At 39.0% G+C, this 15,040-nt stretch overlaps 1 protein-coding gene, 1 long non-coding RNA gene and 1 pseudogene across 2 annotated transcripts in view; all 3 read right to left on the bottom strand.

Annotated features, from left to right (window-relative positions):
* Positions 2,146-3,096, bottom strand: LOC107627337 (annotated as a pseudogene).
* The window catches only part of LOC107625414 (probable inactive purple acid phosphatase 16), a 16,930-nt gene continuing 6,516 nt past the window's right edge, over positions 4,627-15,040 (bottom strand). The window contains exon 5 of the mRNA XM_016328040.2: positions 4,627-5,234. Within this exon, the coding sequence (XP_016183526.1) occupies positions 5,025-5,234 (210 nt within the window). The 3' untranslated portion in view covers positions 4,627-5,024. The remainder of the gene's footprint in view (positions 5,235-15,040) is intronic.
* Positions 6,057-15,040, bottom strand: part of LOC110268878 — a 9,789-nt gene continuing 805 nt past the window's right edge. Inside the window, exons 2-3 of the long non-coding RNA XR_002357575.1 lie at positions 6,548-6,552; positions 6,057-6,387 (exon numbers count right to left, since the gene is read on the bottom strand). This is a non-coding gene — a long non-coding RNA (uncharacterized LOC110268878). The remainder of the gene's footprint in view (positions 6,388-6,547; positions 6,553-15,040) is intronic.

Below are 15,040 nucleotides of genomic sequence, written 5' to 3'. Positions count from 1 at the left end.
ACCGACATTTAGAACTTTCACTCAGATGTCTAACTTTTTTTTCCCCTCACTACCCACTAAGATCTATGGATACAAGAATATTTAATAATGAAAAATAAATATGTAAAGAATAACAAGATGCTATCATATAAAAATTTTATACAACTAAGATTTACAAGATTGTGTCATTTAATATGATCCATCTACTTCATTTGTAACTACAATCTCAAGTGTCTACCTTTAATTAACAACTGTTTTTGTGAAAGCCTAATAGAACAGCACAAATTGAAGCTAATTGTTTATTAAAATGGGACATTCTATTTGTATTATATATGGTTCATCGGAATTAAAATCTTTAAATTTTAGTAGAATCTTAAAGAGCAAGCAGGCAAGCACTTATCCAGCAATAATCATGTACAATTATGAGACAGAGAGAGATTGATTTGAAATGGCATTCAGTAAATCATGTTGTCTATTGTATTTCTTTGGATAATCAAACAAAATGTTACCATTTAAAAAGCACAATAATCATGTACAATTAAGACAAAAAGCCTCAACATACATCATAAGCAAGCATGTGTGTCATCATTCCACATGCATCAACATTTCCAAAACTAACAGTAATATTTGGATACACCAGATTACCTTGCCACTAAATTCTGAGAGCAGTGTGTTAAGTATTTAAGGAAAATGGAGAACCATGCCTTAAAAACTAGCTATTAAGAGAGCAAAACTATTTTCTTTAAATACAACATCAAGCATCTCATATTACTCAATGTGCAACTTTGGACACCCTAAAACACCCAAGTCTTTAACACGTTGCTGACAAATTGCAACATAAGGCCTTTTCGAAGTTGTTGAGAGCCATGTAGTTCATCACACATTTGCTAATTTGTTATAGGCATAATAACAAGATATTTTATTCTTCATTCTCCCAAATTTTGGAATTAGTCCAAAATTGCAGCCGTGCATATTAAAAGATGAAGAATCAACAATTTTAAATTAAACCCCTAAATATTGTAAATCACGTGTACATATCCATTTTGAACATATATTACATAATCTACATCAACAATTTTAAACTAGTAAATAGAGTACATATACATTTTACTCACAGGATCAACTTTATATTTAGTAGTAAAGACAACGATAGAGTCATCATTGACAACACAGTAAACATATAGTTCAAATGAATTAAAATTCTGGACCTTCAACTAATGAATGAAAAGAACCATAAAGACAAACTGAACAAATAGACTAAGAATCCAATAATAAATACCCTTGCAACGAAAGACAATCCAAGACATTAGTACTAATGTTCAGAAACTTTGATGTCTCAAATACAATGAATAAAGAAGAGTCAATTACATCAACAACTCTAATATGGATCTTATGCCTACAAGTAATTTGTAACTTTTACTAGTATAGAAAAGAACAAGATAACATATAAGATAGGTAACTTGCATACTTTCTACCCAAAAATATCTCAAAGATAACTGCTATTTTTAGAGTTATAAAGTATTGGCACCACAAACAGGATTACCCTTAACGAATAAACATCTTTTTGAATTTATCATTGGATTTTGGCTTCTCATCGTCCTTTTCTTTTTTTGAGCTATTGGCAGTGACACCAAGTGGTCTGACATTTCTAGGCACAACAAAAGTATTCTTCCTTGGCTTTCTAGAAGAGATCCCATCATCATTTACATCATGCTTGGAAGTATCACCGGTTTCTTTGCACATGGAACCTTTTCGACTGGAATGATCAGGAGCATCTGCATGTTCTTTCAAGGATTTTGGAGCAAAAGACTCCATTCTCTCACGCTTTGGATCAGATCAAAGAATACTTAACCTCTTCCCAAGTAACTTCTACTTGTTCTTAGCTAAAGCTGCAGTAAGGTGCTCATCATCCAAGAAGTCCACATATGTCAGTGCCCTTAATTTTCCAGTGAACTTGTCATTCAAGATACGAATGGAAACAACTCCACCGACACCACTGAAGAAATTACGTATATGTTCATAATTTGTTTTAAGATGAAGATTTGAAAAAAAAAAAGTAGTGCACTGATCAGAGTATGTCTTGCTTTCTCTGGGGGGAAGGTTGTTATCGAGTTCATTATTCCTTGGATTAGCATCTTTCAACTTTGTCTCCTGAGAAGAGTTCTGCCCATGATGTTTATTTTCCACAGGTGCTTTCTCTGCCACTCTATCAATGCCTCTCTATCGCTTGGTAGGAGACTGTTCTTTGCTTATGTCAGACCCAAGCTTTCTCTTGTTGTGGGCACTTTTCCTAAGATTATTCTCATTTTCCTCTATTGAGTTGGATTCATTCTAAATAATCATAGCTATTCCAGACGAGGAGTAACCTTTTTTAAAGCATTATCAAAATCTTTGAGATTGCCAAACTCCCTCTCGAAGCACAACCATGAGTGGCATATATCCTCGGAACCAGCTCCAAAAAACCTTTTACTGTAGCATCTCTTGTATATGGACCTCGCTTCATTTATGTGATCTAATTCAACTTCCATTGCTATATAAATTTTCCATACCTCTAACATTGATCCACATATCCTAACAAAATTCTCCCAAACTCCATATGCCGCAGTTATGTCTTTTCCAAGTTTTGCCTCTAAACAGGCCCAATAAGCATGCAAATGCAGCAAACCCTCTGTATTCTTCAACTGTGGGTGGCAACAGGTAATCTGATGCATGCTGGAAGACCTCCCTTATTTTTGTGAATTCCAGCTGATTCTCTTCCCCAATGGATGCCATTCTTCGCCGTAAGCCAACTATCCGAGTGAGAACCAAATCAAGATACTCATCAAGAGTTGAAAAGGTGCATCGTAAGGACTTCTCAAAGGCTTCGGCCAACTCTTTCTCAGAAGCATGACTACGCTCCATGGAAAGCAGATATCTTACCCAAAGTTCTCCAACCCAAGGATAATTCTTAGTGGCCCTGAAATAAACATTGCTGACAACACTACCAACCTTCAAAGTGTTGTCCATGTATCAAGTGTAATCAAGCCAAAGATCAGGTGATATAGGAAAGTCCGTGATAGCTCGCTCATAAAGAACTTGAACTTTCGCAGGCATTCCAAAAGTTTCTACTAGATGCATTGATGTATTTGTTTAGTAATTTCAGGCTTAGGAGGCGGAGATTGGATCAAAGAAGTGAAGAAAAAGAATGTAAAATAGAATATTCATAAAGAAATGAGGATTTGGTGGACATCATGGCCACGCGTACGCATGAGGAAGGAAATTCGCTAGGCCACCACACGTACACGTGGCACTTGTCACGTGACCTCATTAAAGGAACACGCTGGGGGCGATTTCTGAGTTCATCCAAGCCTTAATCAAACTCATTTCTAAAGTATTTAAGGCCAAAATCAAGAAAGAACAACGGGAGAGCAATTAGGTTAAGATAGAAACATGCTTTAGGTTATATTCTAGAGAGAGAAGCTCTCTCTTCTATCTAGAATTAGGGTAGGTTTAGGTTAATTGCATCTTAGATTTATGTTTAATTTCTTGTATTGATCTAGTTTCCTTTACTTTTCCTTGTTCTATTGCTTTAATTTTCTTTGTTCTTCTTGTTAATTTCTTATTTTGGTCACTTTTATGTTTATAAACTCTTATTGGATCATGATTTTGTTTAATGCAATTTGATGTTTTTATATTTATAGTTGTTCAATTGAGTTGTTATTATTGTTATTTTACAGTTGGTAGCTTTAGATTTTATTACTCTTGCAATTTTACCATACTTTTCTTTTATGCCTTCCAAGTGTTTGATAAAATGTTTGGCTTGGTTTTAGAGTAGATTTTTGTATTCATAGCTTGGGTTGAGCATTAGAAACTCTTGAATTATCAAAATCTATTGTTGATTTGTGATTGCGGATTGCTAGTTAGCTTGAATTCCACTAAAGCTAATCTTTGATTAGGACTTGTAGACTAGAGTTAATTTTGCTCACTTGACTTTTCTTTAATTGTTAGAGGATAACTAAGTGAGAGCAAAAGACAATTACCATCACAATTGAGGATGATAATGAAGATAGAAATTCCAATTCTCACCTCTTGCCAAGACCTTTCTTAGTTGTTAGCTTACTTTCTTGTTATTTACATTTCTTGTCTCTTATTCCAAAACCCCAAAAATATTTTCCCATAACCAATAATATGCACAGTTCCCTGTAATTCCTTGAGAGATGACCCGAGATTTAAATACTCTCGGTTTTTATTATGTTTGACTTAAGTGACAAACAAATTAAACTTTGATTGAGGGTTAATTGTTGGTTTGGATCTATACTTCGACGAGATTTATTTTGTGAAAATTCCTAACCGACGATTTTCCTCCATCAGGTGGCTGCCCACATTATTACAAAATGTTGATTTATAGGTCACAAAAATTCAACCTATTTTATTAAAATTTTCCTAGGTTAAGCTTGGGAGCTATGTTTTGTCCATTATACCTCGAACCCACTATACTTATAAATCAAAAACTGACTAGCTGAACAAAAGGCCATCTTCCTTTTCACACATGCATTATAAATTTAACATATTTATTTCATTAAGTTTCAGATAAGACTGAGGAGCAGTTGCCAATAGACTAGGTCAACGTTGTAACCTGCCTATAACAAAAATGTTAGGAAACTCTAATAAGGAAAAAAGTATGTTATTTATTCTGAATATACACTATTCTTCTCTCACTCTTACTTGAGCATTGGAATATTTTTGCAGGTATCCACTGCCACTGATTTTCTCGGAGCTATACCTTATCCATTTCAAGCGAAGGCGAGTTTAGACCTGGACAAAACGAGTTATACATCCTACAATGCTCACCACACAAGAACAATATGTATAGTGAATTCAATAACAAGATACATAAGAATGTATATCTACAATCCCGTGCACACGTATGCCCGCAAAGAATACAAATTTACAAATTTGCTAGCATCAATTTTCGTTTATTTTCCAGTGTATTTACTTTTTTAAGTCATAGGTGTCTTTAGTATTTACTTTTGATTAAACATTTTCTATACTTAGATGATGGACCTTCAACTTAAGCCAACTTCACTGTGCATTTGTCCATCCTCCATCCTTATCCAAGACTTTAGAGAGAAGGGATTCTCAGTGATCTCTAGAATTCTAGCTCCTCTAGGCCAATCTCCATAGCCACCATAGCCAGTGTGTCTTGCATAGCATAGCCATAGTTTTTGGTATGGGCAGCACCAATCCAAGCCATGATTGTGTCCAACAAATATTGCCTGCAATTTATGAAAGGTTAAAAAGTTTAAATACTTTTGTAATTGCAGTAAATGAGTTGCTTTGGATTTAGTTTTAGTAACTCTAACGTGTTTTTTTTTAAAGCTAGATATATTAGTGTCAAATATTTTGATGATTTAAAAACTACTAAGAGCACTTTACAAGACCAAAAATATGTTTTAAAATGCTAACAATGACCAAAATTTGGAGCTATAAGGGGCCAACAGTAAAAGAGAAGGACTAACATCTTAACAAAATTTAGAGAGGCCAAAATTAAAATATCTAACTTTCATAAGAAGACATCATTGATACATTTTACTATTTTGTTGGGAACTCCGGCTGTATTATGTTGTGAGCTATAGTGGCAAAGTGGCATACGTATGTTCTTGGATGTTTCACAAATTTTATAAATTTCTATCCTTAAAAGAAAAAAATACATTAAAATCTGAAGTAAAACAAGGTAAATGGATTCAGTTTGTGGGTCCAATAGCAGATGGATGCTAAACAAGTGCAAATTAAAATTAACAAAATAAACAACTGGACAAAATAAGATAATGGATAAAAAGGAACATCTAAGAATCTCATTTAAAGGATGATCAAATAGTGCAACAAAATGGAGAAATTATTCTATGTTCATCGAGTACCACGTGAATGTGTTTTCAAGATATGACTGACTACAAAGAATCTTTTCAAAACGGTTTTGTTATCAGCAATGAGCGCTATTCACATAAAACTCCAGGAATTTCAAGCAACGTCTCAATAAAAAAGCATAATAATATAAAATTTATAAGTAAAGCTTTAGGTATTAAACAAGTGAGAACTCATAATCCCTATAGTATGTTGTAATTAGAATCACAATCTTATACCTAAAATTTAATGCTCCAATAACACCTAAACTAATGAAAAACTAAAATCAAATGCCCATTTATCTTTCTACATTAAGCCATGTGAAGTTATGTTTTCCTTTCAATGATAACTTAGAAATTTTGTGTTTTGTGATGTGGATGTGATAGGAACTGAGAGCTAGCAGAATTAAGGGATTTTATTGATGAACTAAGGATTGTAAATCACAATCCCTTATTGAAATACACTGTTAGATCTAACCAACTCTGGGGAGAATTTCCTCCCCTAAACTAACAAACTGAACAGAATTTTCTAACTAACTAGAACTAACTAACCCCTAGAATTTATAGGCAGCAGTTAAATTTAGAACTACTACTCCTAACCTGCTAAACTAGCTTAAAAGAGCTAACTAGCAGCCAACTAGCAACAATTATGAATTAAGTAGTGAAAATTCAGCTTATCTACTCCTTACCTCTCCTCCTATAAACCAATCGAAACCTGTTCCTATCATTACTCGGCAGCCTCCTCCCAGCTATCCTCGCATGATGGAAGATCTTGCCAACAAACCAAGTATTCTAAGGAGCCATCCCCCGCTAACCTAGATGCCAAAATACCTTCGGGCTGCACCATTAATTCGCCATCCTTTGCCATCGCTAGTGGAAAAACATGCAGTTGCTGTGATGCCGGGACAACCTTCTTCAACTTGCTTACATGGAAGACCGGGTGGAGCTTGCACCCGTTCGGCAGCACCAATCGGTATGCCACTAGGCCCACCCTCTCTAGCACTTTGAAAGGCTGATAAAAGCAAGGGCTCAATTTCTCATTTATCCTTTGAGCCAAGGAACAGATTTGGTAAGGTTGTAGCTTGAGGTACACCCAGTCTCCTATCCCGAATTCCAACTCCCTTCTCTTCTTATCCACTATTTGCTTCATTCTCTACTTAGCTTGCATCAAATGCTGCTTTAAGTCAGCTAGAACCGCATCTCTGATCGCTGCCAGTGCAGCCACTTTCTCAACCTGCGATGGGTATGTCTCTTCTCGGAACAAAATTAGGAAGGCACCCCATAAACGGCCTGAAATGAGGTAGTGCATGCTAAAGCATTAAAGGTCCTGTTAAACCAATATTCTGTCCTTGGTAACCATTCCAACCACCTCTTTGGATATCCACCCACAAAGCACCTCAAGTATGTCTCGAGGAACCTATTCTCCACCTTTGTCTGCCTGTCCGTCTGTGGGTGAACGCGATGCTATATTTCAGTTTCATGCCCGCTGCCTGAAATAATTCGAACCAAAATCTACTCATGAAAACTCTATCTCGGTCAAAAATAATGGATTTCGAAAATCCATAAAGCTTTACCACCTCCTTAATGAAAATTCCAGCCACTTCCTTGGCAGAAAAAGGGTGTGATAACGATATAAAGTGGGCATATTTGCTCAACCAGTCGACTACCACAAAAAAGGTGTCCATGCCCTTTGTCTTAGGCAAGCCGACCACAAAATTCATAGTGATATATCCCATATTCTCTCCGAAATTGGCAAGGATTGCAGCAGTCCCACTGGCTTAAGCGCGACGTATTTGCTTTGTTGGTGAAAGTATAGAGAGTAAGTAGTAGTCAAAAGCATTAAGTTGGAGTTAGTTAGACACGTTAAAAGTCTATTAGTGAGTAGTGCTACGCTGAGAGTGAAGTTGAGTGTGTTGTAAAAGAGAGGCTTATTATAGCTGTATATAAACCAAAGTCTGGTGTAAAATTCGGTGGTGCATTCAATCACAAATATCCTCTCTTCTTGAATTATCTCTCTCTCTCTTCTCTCTCTTTCTCTCTCACAAGAATCTACCAAATCTCTTTTCATGGTATCAGAGCCTAGGGCGCAGAAATGGAGGAACCAGAAACAAATAGAAACAGCACAGAAGTGATACACAGCTTTTCAAATCCGATTGCAATCAAGTTAGATGAAGAAAATTTCTTGCCATGGAAGGAGCAAGTTGAAGCAACGATTGAAGGTCATGATCTCATCAATCACATCAAAGGAGACAACATACCAAAACAGTTCAACTCGATATTGAAGATGAAAAAAGAGGAAAGAGCACTGCAGAATTTAGGGCTTGGAAAAGGCAAGATGCTTTATTGAAATCTTGGCTTTTAACTTCAATGAATTCATCATTCACTGCACGAATGGTAGGCTGCACATATTAACATCAGATCTGGAAGAGATTGGAGATGTTCTTTGCTTCGCAAACTTAAGCCAAGATTAGACAACTCAGAAGCAAGCTGAGTGATACAAAGAAGGAAGGTTCCATGAATGATTATCTTCTTGAAATCAAGAAAACTGTAGATTCATTGATCTCTGTTGGAGATCCTGTGGATGAAGCTGCTCATGTTGAAGCCATTCTTGCTGGATTAACAGAAGAGTACTGTTCGTTCATCACCTCGATAAATGCTAGAGATAATCCAATCTCAGTAGGAGCGCTGGAAGCGTTGTTACTCACACAAGAGGAATGGTTTGAAAAATTCAAGAAAGGCTCAATTCAAGCAAATCTGACTCATACAGCAACTCAAAGAAGAACTGACAATTACACAAGACCTGACAACTATAATGGAAGAGGATATGGAAGAGAAAATGGAAGAGGTTTTCAGTCAAGAGGTAGCTATGCTCCGCGAGGCAGAGGAAGAACAAGTGGATTCAACCAAAGTTCTGGAAGAGGAAGAGGCCAATTCTTCAGATTAGTGTGTCAAGTGTGTGAAAGACCAGGGCATTTTAGCACGGGAATGTTGGCACAGGTTCAATAAAGAGTATGTAAGCTAGAACAGTGGACACAATGCTCAGGCAAATGTTGCAATGGCAGCTGCTCCATCCACAGTTTATGATCCAAATTGGTACCCGGACTCAGGTGCAACATACCACATGACTCCAGATCCATCAAATGTGCCTGAATACAGCAACTACAATGGAAGTGAACAGGTTATTGTAGGTAATGGAAATTCTTTGCCAATTACTAAAGTTGGAAGCTCATTAATCAAACCATTTTCTTCTAATTACACTTTTAAATTGCAAAAACTACTGCATGTACCAGATATCAAAAAGAATTTGTTGAGTGTATATAAATTTGTATGTGATAATAATGTCTGGGTTGAGTTTCACCCTCACACGTGTCTAGTGAAATCTCAGGATTCCAAGGAGACGCTTCTCCAAGGAACAGTTAAAGCTGGAATGTACTCCTTTGGACCTGCTGTCACCAATAAAGCACACTCACCAGCTGCTTATGCTGCAACAGTGGCTGGACTGTCAAATTTCAAGCTTTGGCAGCTTAGATTAGGACACCCCTCTTCTGATGTTCTTACTCGAATTCTTAGAAGTTACCAAATTCCTTTCACTGCTTCAAACTCATTGTGTAATGCTTGTTGTATGGGAAAAGCACAACAGCTTCCCTTTCCTAAGTCAGAAACAATAATCCATTCACCTTTAGAACTTTTGTACACAGACATTTGGGGTCCAGCACCCATTTCTGAAATAAAAGGAGCCCGATATTATGTTCATTTTATAGATGCCTATTCTAAATTTACATGGATTTATTTGTTACACAATAGGTCACAATTGCAGTCAGTTTTTGTTGAATTTAAGAAAATGGTTGAGCTCCAACTTAATGCAAAGATTAAATGTATACAATCGGATAATGCAAAGGAGTATATTGCTTTGTCTAATTACCTCAAACAAGAAGGTATCTTGCATCGTTTTTCTTGTCCACATATTCATCAACAGAATGGTGCTGCCGAAAGGAAACATAAACACATTGCTACAATGGGTTTATCATTACTAGCTGAAGCCAGTGTGCCTATCAAGTATTGGGGAGATGCTTTCACCACAGCTACTCAGCTCATAAACTTGCTTCCCACACCAGTTTTGCAGTTCAGATCTCCTTTTGAAAAACTATTTAGAAAGAGTCCCTCTTTGTCCATGCTCAGAGTATTTGGTTGCCTCTGCTATCCCAACACCAGACCTTACAACACTAATAAATTACAGTTCAGATCTGAGCCCTGTGTGTATCTTGGTCCAGCAATTCATTATAAGGGATTCAAATGCTTAACAAAAACAGGAAAGGTTCTTGTTACAAGAAATGTACAGTTCCAAGAAGACTACCATCTCCACCACTAAAGGAGAAATCTCCTATCCACACCTATTGCCTTCCATTCCTGTTCTCCCAAACTAGCCACCACCTTCCACTGTGTGCCTTCCACCTTCTCAACCAACAAACCTTGCTCCCAACTCTCTTATTACCCACCTTACTCCCTCACCGTCACCATCACTTAACACTAGTTTATCCATTGACCACTCTCAATCCTTAATGCAACCTGGCATTGACCCCTCACCCTTACACCAACAGGAACCTCCATCAGGTAGCCATCACATGATTACGAGATCGAAAAATGGCATCAGAAAACCGAAGGCCTTTCAAGCAAACACTGAAAAGAGCCTTGAACCGACATCAGCAAGAGAAGCATTGAGTGACCCCAAGTGAAGATAAGCAATGACAGAAGAGTATACAGCACTAATGAGAAACAATACATGGAGACTTGAAGAATTGCCACAGAACCGAAATGCTATTGGTAGCAAATGGGTATTTCGAGTCAAATACAATGCGGATGGCTCAATCAACAAATATAAAGCAAGGCTGGTTGCTTTAGGGTGCAGTCAGAGGGATGGAATTGATTTCAAAGAAACCTTTAGCCCAGTTATTAAACCGGCAACAATAAGACTGGTTTTGACACTGGCACTATCAAAAGGCTGGAGCATTAGGCAGCTTGATGTCAACAATGTGTTCCTAAATGGCGACCTTCATGAAGAAGTTTACATGAGGCAGCCTCAAGGATTTGAAATTGGAGGCTCAAATGTGGTTTGTAGACTCACCAGATCACTATATGGACTCAAACAAGCGCCAAGAGCTTGGTTCACTAAGCTCTCTAATGCACTGCATGGGTTGGGATTCACCCCCACCAAGTATGATGTATCACTAATTGTCAGGCACTCTTCTGATTCCACTACCTTTTTACTGGTGTACGTTGACGATATTATCATCACTGGAACCTCTTCAGTAACAATTCGGGACATCACAACAAAGCTTAATAGCAAATTTTCTCTTAAAGACATGGGTGAACTATCTTACTTCTTGGGAATCGAGGTCACCAAGACTACCACTGGTGGTCTTGTTTTTTCCCAGACAAGGTACATCAATGATTTGTTGAAGAGGGTGAAAATGGATGGATGTAAACCTTCTCCTACTCCCATGACATCTAATCTGAAATTGACCTCGGAAGATGGCAACTTGTTTGGCGACGCTGGCTTGTACCGCTCTATAGTGGGGAGTTTGCAATATGTCACTATCACCAGACCCGAATTGGCTTTCTCGGTGCATAAAGTGTGTCAGTTTATGCAGTCACCAAGGGAATCACATTGGAAGGCAGTGAAATGGATATTAAGGTATCTACAAGGAACCACTTCCTTGGGCTTGCATTTACAGAGGTGCTCTGACCTGTCTCCAACTGGGTACACTGATTTAGACTGGGCTTCAGATATTGAAGATAGGAGGTCTACTGCTGGTTATTGTGTGTATATGGGGAGGAATCTTATCTCTTGGTCCTCTAAGAAATAACACTGTGTCTCTAGATCAAGTACAGAGGCGGAATATAGAGGTATTGCGGCTGTTGTAGCAGAATTGCTATGGCTGACAAAGCTTATACGTGAAATTCACATCACAGGTCCAACTCCAAAAGTGTATTGTGACAACTCTGGCGCTGTGCTCCTGTCTGCCAACCCGGTTTGGCACTCTAGATCAAAGCACTTTGAAGTTGACTTGGCATTTGTTCGTGATCATGTTGCTGCTGGCAGAATTGCAGTGAAACACATCCTTGGTGATGTTCAAATTGCAGACATAATGACCAAAGCAGTTTCTTCCACAAAGTTCCTTGACTTTCGAAGCAAACTCAGGATTGAAGATGTTCAATGCCTTCGTTTGAGGGGGGATGAAAGTATAGAGAGTAAGTAGTAGTCAAAAGCATTAAGTTGGAGTTAGTTAGACACGTTAGAAGTCTGTTAGTGAGTAGTGCCACGCTGAGAGTGAAGTTGAGTGTGTTGTAAAGAGAGGCTTATCATAGCTGTATATAAACCAAAGTCTGGTGTAAAATTCGGTGGTGCATTCAATCACAAATATCCTCTCTTCTTGAATTCTCTCTCTCTCTCTCTCTCTCTCTCTCTCTCTCTCTCTTCTCTCTCTCTCTCTCTCACAAGAATCTACCAAATCTCTTTTCAGTTGGCAAATAAAACAAGCGTCCATAATCCTTCACCCATCGCTGCATCCCCTTCCAATAGACCTCTACCGCCAGCCTCTTGTATGTACAAAAGTACCCCGAATGGCCCCTCATCCTGCTGTCATGATGCTTGGCCAACAGGGAGGGTATGTGAGCCGAATTTGCCGATAACACTGCTCTTCCTTGATAGAACAGCTTCCCTTTCCTTGAGGAGTAACCAGGGAAATCCTCAGACCCCTACTACAAGGCAATCACCATTTTTTACATCTCTGGATCTTCCTTTATCTTAGCATCTATACCATCCCAAAGATTTATGTGCACTACCAAGATAGCCTTAGCTATCATTTGCCGCCAAAGAGCATCCGCTGCCTTATTTTCCAATAGCGGCCGATATTTGATGTCGGAGTCCAAGCCCAACAACTTTTTTGTCCACTGGAGGTGGGCCGGATCCATCAAATGTTGCTTGGTAAGAAACTTCAAGCTCCGCTGGTCCGTTAGCACCATGAAATGACTTCCCAGCAAGTAATGTTGCCATTTCTGGACAGCAAGCACCACTACCATCAATTCTCTCTCGTAAGCTGATTTTTTACACGCTCTTGGTGACAATGCTTGACTTAGAAATGCAATCGGGCGCCCCTGTTGAGACAGCACGGCCCCCACCCTTCGCTCGAGGCATCGGTCTCTATGACAAACTCTTGTGAAAAATCTGGGACAGCCAATGTGGGAAGGGCTGCCATGGCTTTAGCGTTCGATTTAAAAGCATTCTTTCTTGTTAAATCTGTCAATGGTTTGGCAATGATGCCATATCCTTGCCCAAACCGCCAATAGTACCCAGTGAGGCCCAAAAAATTCCGCAAGGCACGTACATCCTTAGGGACTGGCCAAGTAAGCATGGCTGCTGTTTTGCTAGGGTCTGTAGCCACCCCTTCAGTCGAGATTATGTGGCCCAAATACTCCATTGAATCCACCGCAAATGTACACTTCTTGGAATTTAACACAAGCTTATTGGTGGTGATAATGCAAAATACTTGCAACAAGTGAAACGACATGACTCTCGACATCCCGGCTGTAGATTAAGATATCACCGAGGAAGACTAATGCAAACTTCCGAAGCAACGGCTTAAGGATGTCATTTATCAAAGCTTGAAAAGAACTCGGCACGTTGGTTAGGCCAAAAGGAATTACCAAGAATTCGTAGTGTCCCTCATGCGTCTGGAAGCAAGTTTTGTGAATGTCTTAATCGCGCATCCTAATTTGATGATACCCGGACTTCAAATCAAGCTTGGAAAAAATCGACACCCCTGCTAACTCGTCCAAAAGCTCATCAATGACTAGAATTGGAAATTTATTCGTTATGGTGATCCCATTTAGAGCGCGGTAGTCCACACAAAATCTCCAACCTCCATCTTTCTTCTTGACCAGCAAGATGGGACTAGCATACAGACTTATACTAGGCCGAATGATTCTTAAAACCAGCATCTCCGTAACCATTTCTTCAATTATCACTTTTTGGTGATATGAAAAATGGTAAGGCTTAATATTAGGCACAACAGCTCCTTCCTTTTTAAGGGAATAGCATGATCATGCGAATGATGCAGCAGTAGCCCTGATAGTGGATGAAAGACTACCTCGTAATCGTCCAACACTGTATGTATCAACTGTGGCACACTTACAATCGAAGCCGAGTGTAAATTTAGCCCACCTTAACACAGTTTTGGGTCACCTTTCAAAATTAAAGGCCCCCACCCTTGAGTATCTTGATCCAAGAATCCTTAAAACTTGCTCTAATGACTCCCAACTTGTCTAACCATTCCATCCCCAAAACAAACTCCGATTCTTCGATGCAAAAAAGGTAGAAATCCGTTGTTATGAACAGCCCTTGGAAGCTTAATGTTACTCTGTTGCATCTGTCCTGTCCCCCTGAATTTTGATGGTCAGCCACCCTCACTCGGAACTTAGGTGTAGTATCTATGACCAGCGCCGATTTTGCTGTAATTTCTGGTGCTACGAAGTTATCCGAGGCCCTACAATCAACCAGCACCGTCACTCGATGCCCTTTCACCTCAGCCCACACCTTGAACGACCTATGGTGGCGATTGGAACATGAAAGTTTGAGCTCTAGTTGTTCTATTATGTCCAGAACAACTTCGTGCTCCAACCAGTCTCCTTCCTTAGCCTCTGCTTCCATGATTAGCAGCTTGAACTCCTTGCTCTTGTATACATGGTCCGTTGAGTACAGTTCAACACAGAAGAAACATTCTCCCTGGCACACTTCGCCAGATACTTTTCGTTGCTGAGATGTCTCAATCTGCGCCATCGCAAGGGATTCATCATTGACTCTACGCCCTTATGATCTGCAGAATCAGACGCTGTAGCAGGGTGCACAGCTTTGGTGGCAGGTGAATTGGTAATGACAAAGTTGGAAGTCGGTGGTTTACTGTGTCCTGATACTCCTGGCAAGGCAATGTTGCGATTTTCTACCTTTTGTGCCAACTCCATCAACTCATCCACTGACTGATATGGAAACAGTTTACATTCTTCACCCACTTCCAATTTCAGGCCGTTCAAGAAAAGGTCCATTAGCAATTCCAGCACAATTCCGCGGAAAGGCCGCGCGTGAAGCACGAACTGATTCGACATAGTCCCGGACCGAATTCGACTGT

This window comes from Arachis ipaensis, chromosome B02 (genome assembly GCF_000816755.2).
Source record: "Arachis ipaensis cultivar K30076 chromosome B02, Araip1.1, whole genome shotgun sequence".
NCBI lineage: Eukaryota > Viridiplantae > Streptophyta > Magnoliopsida > Fabales > Fabaceae > Arachis > Arachis ipaensis.
The sequence above is the reverse complement of the archived record's forward strand: the minus strand, read 5'-3'. Positions and strand labels throughout refer to the sequence as shown.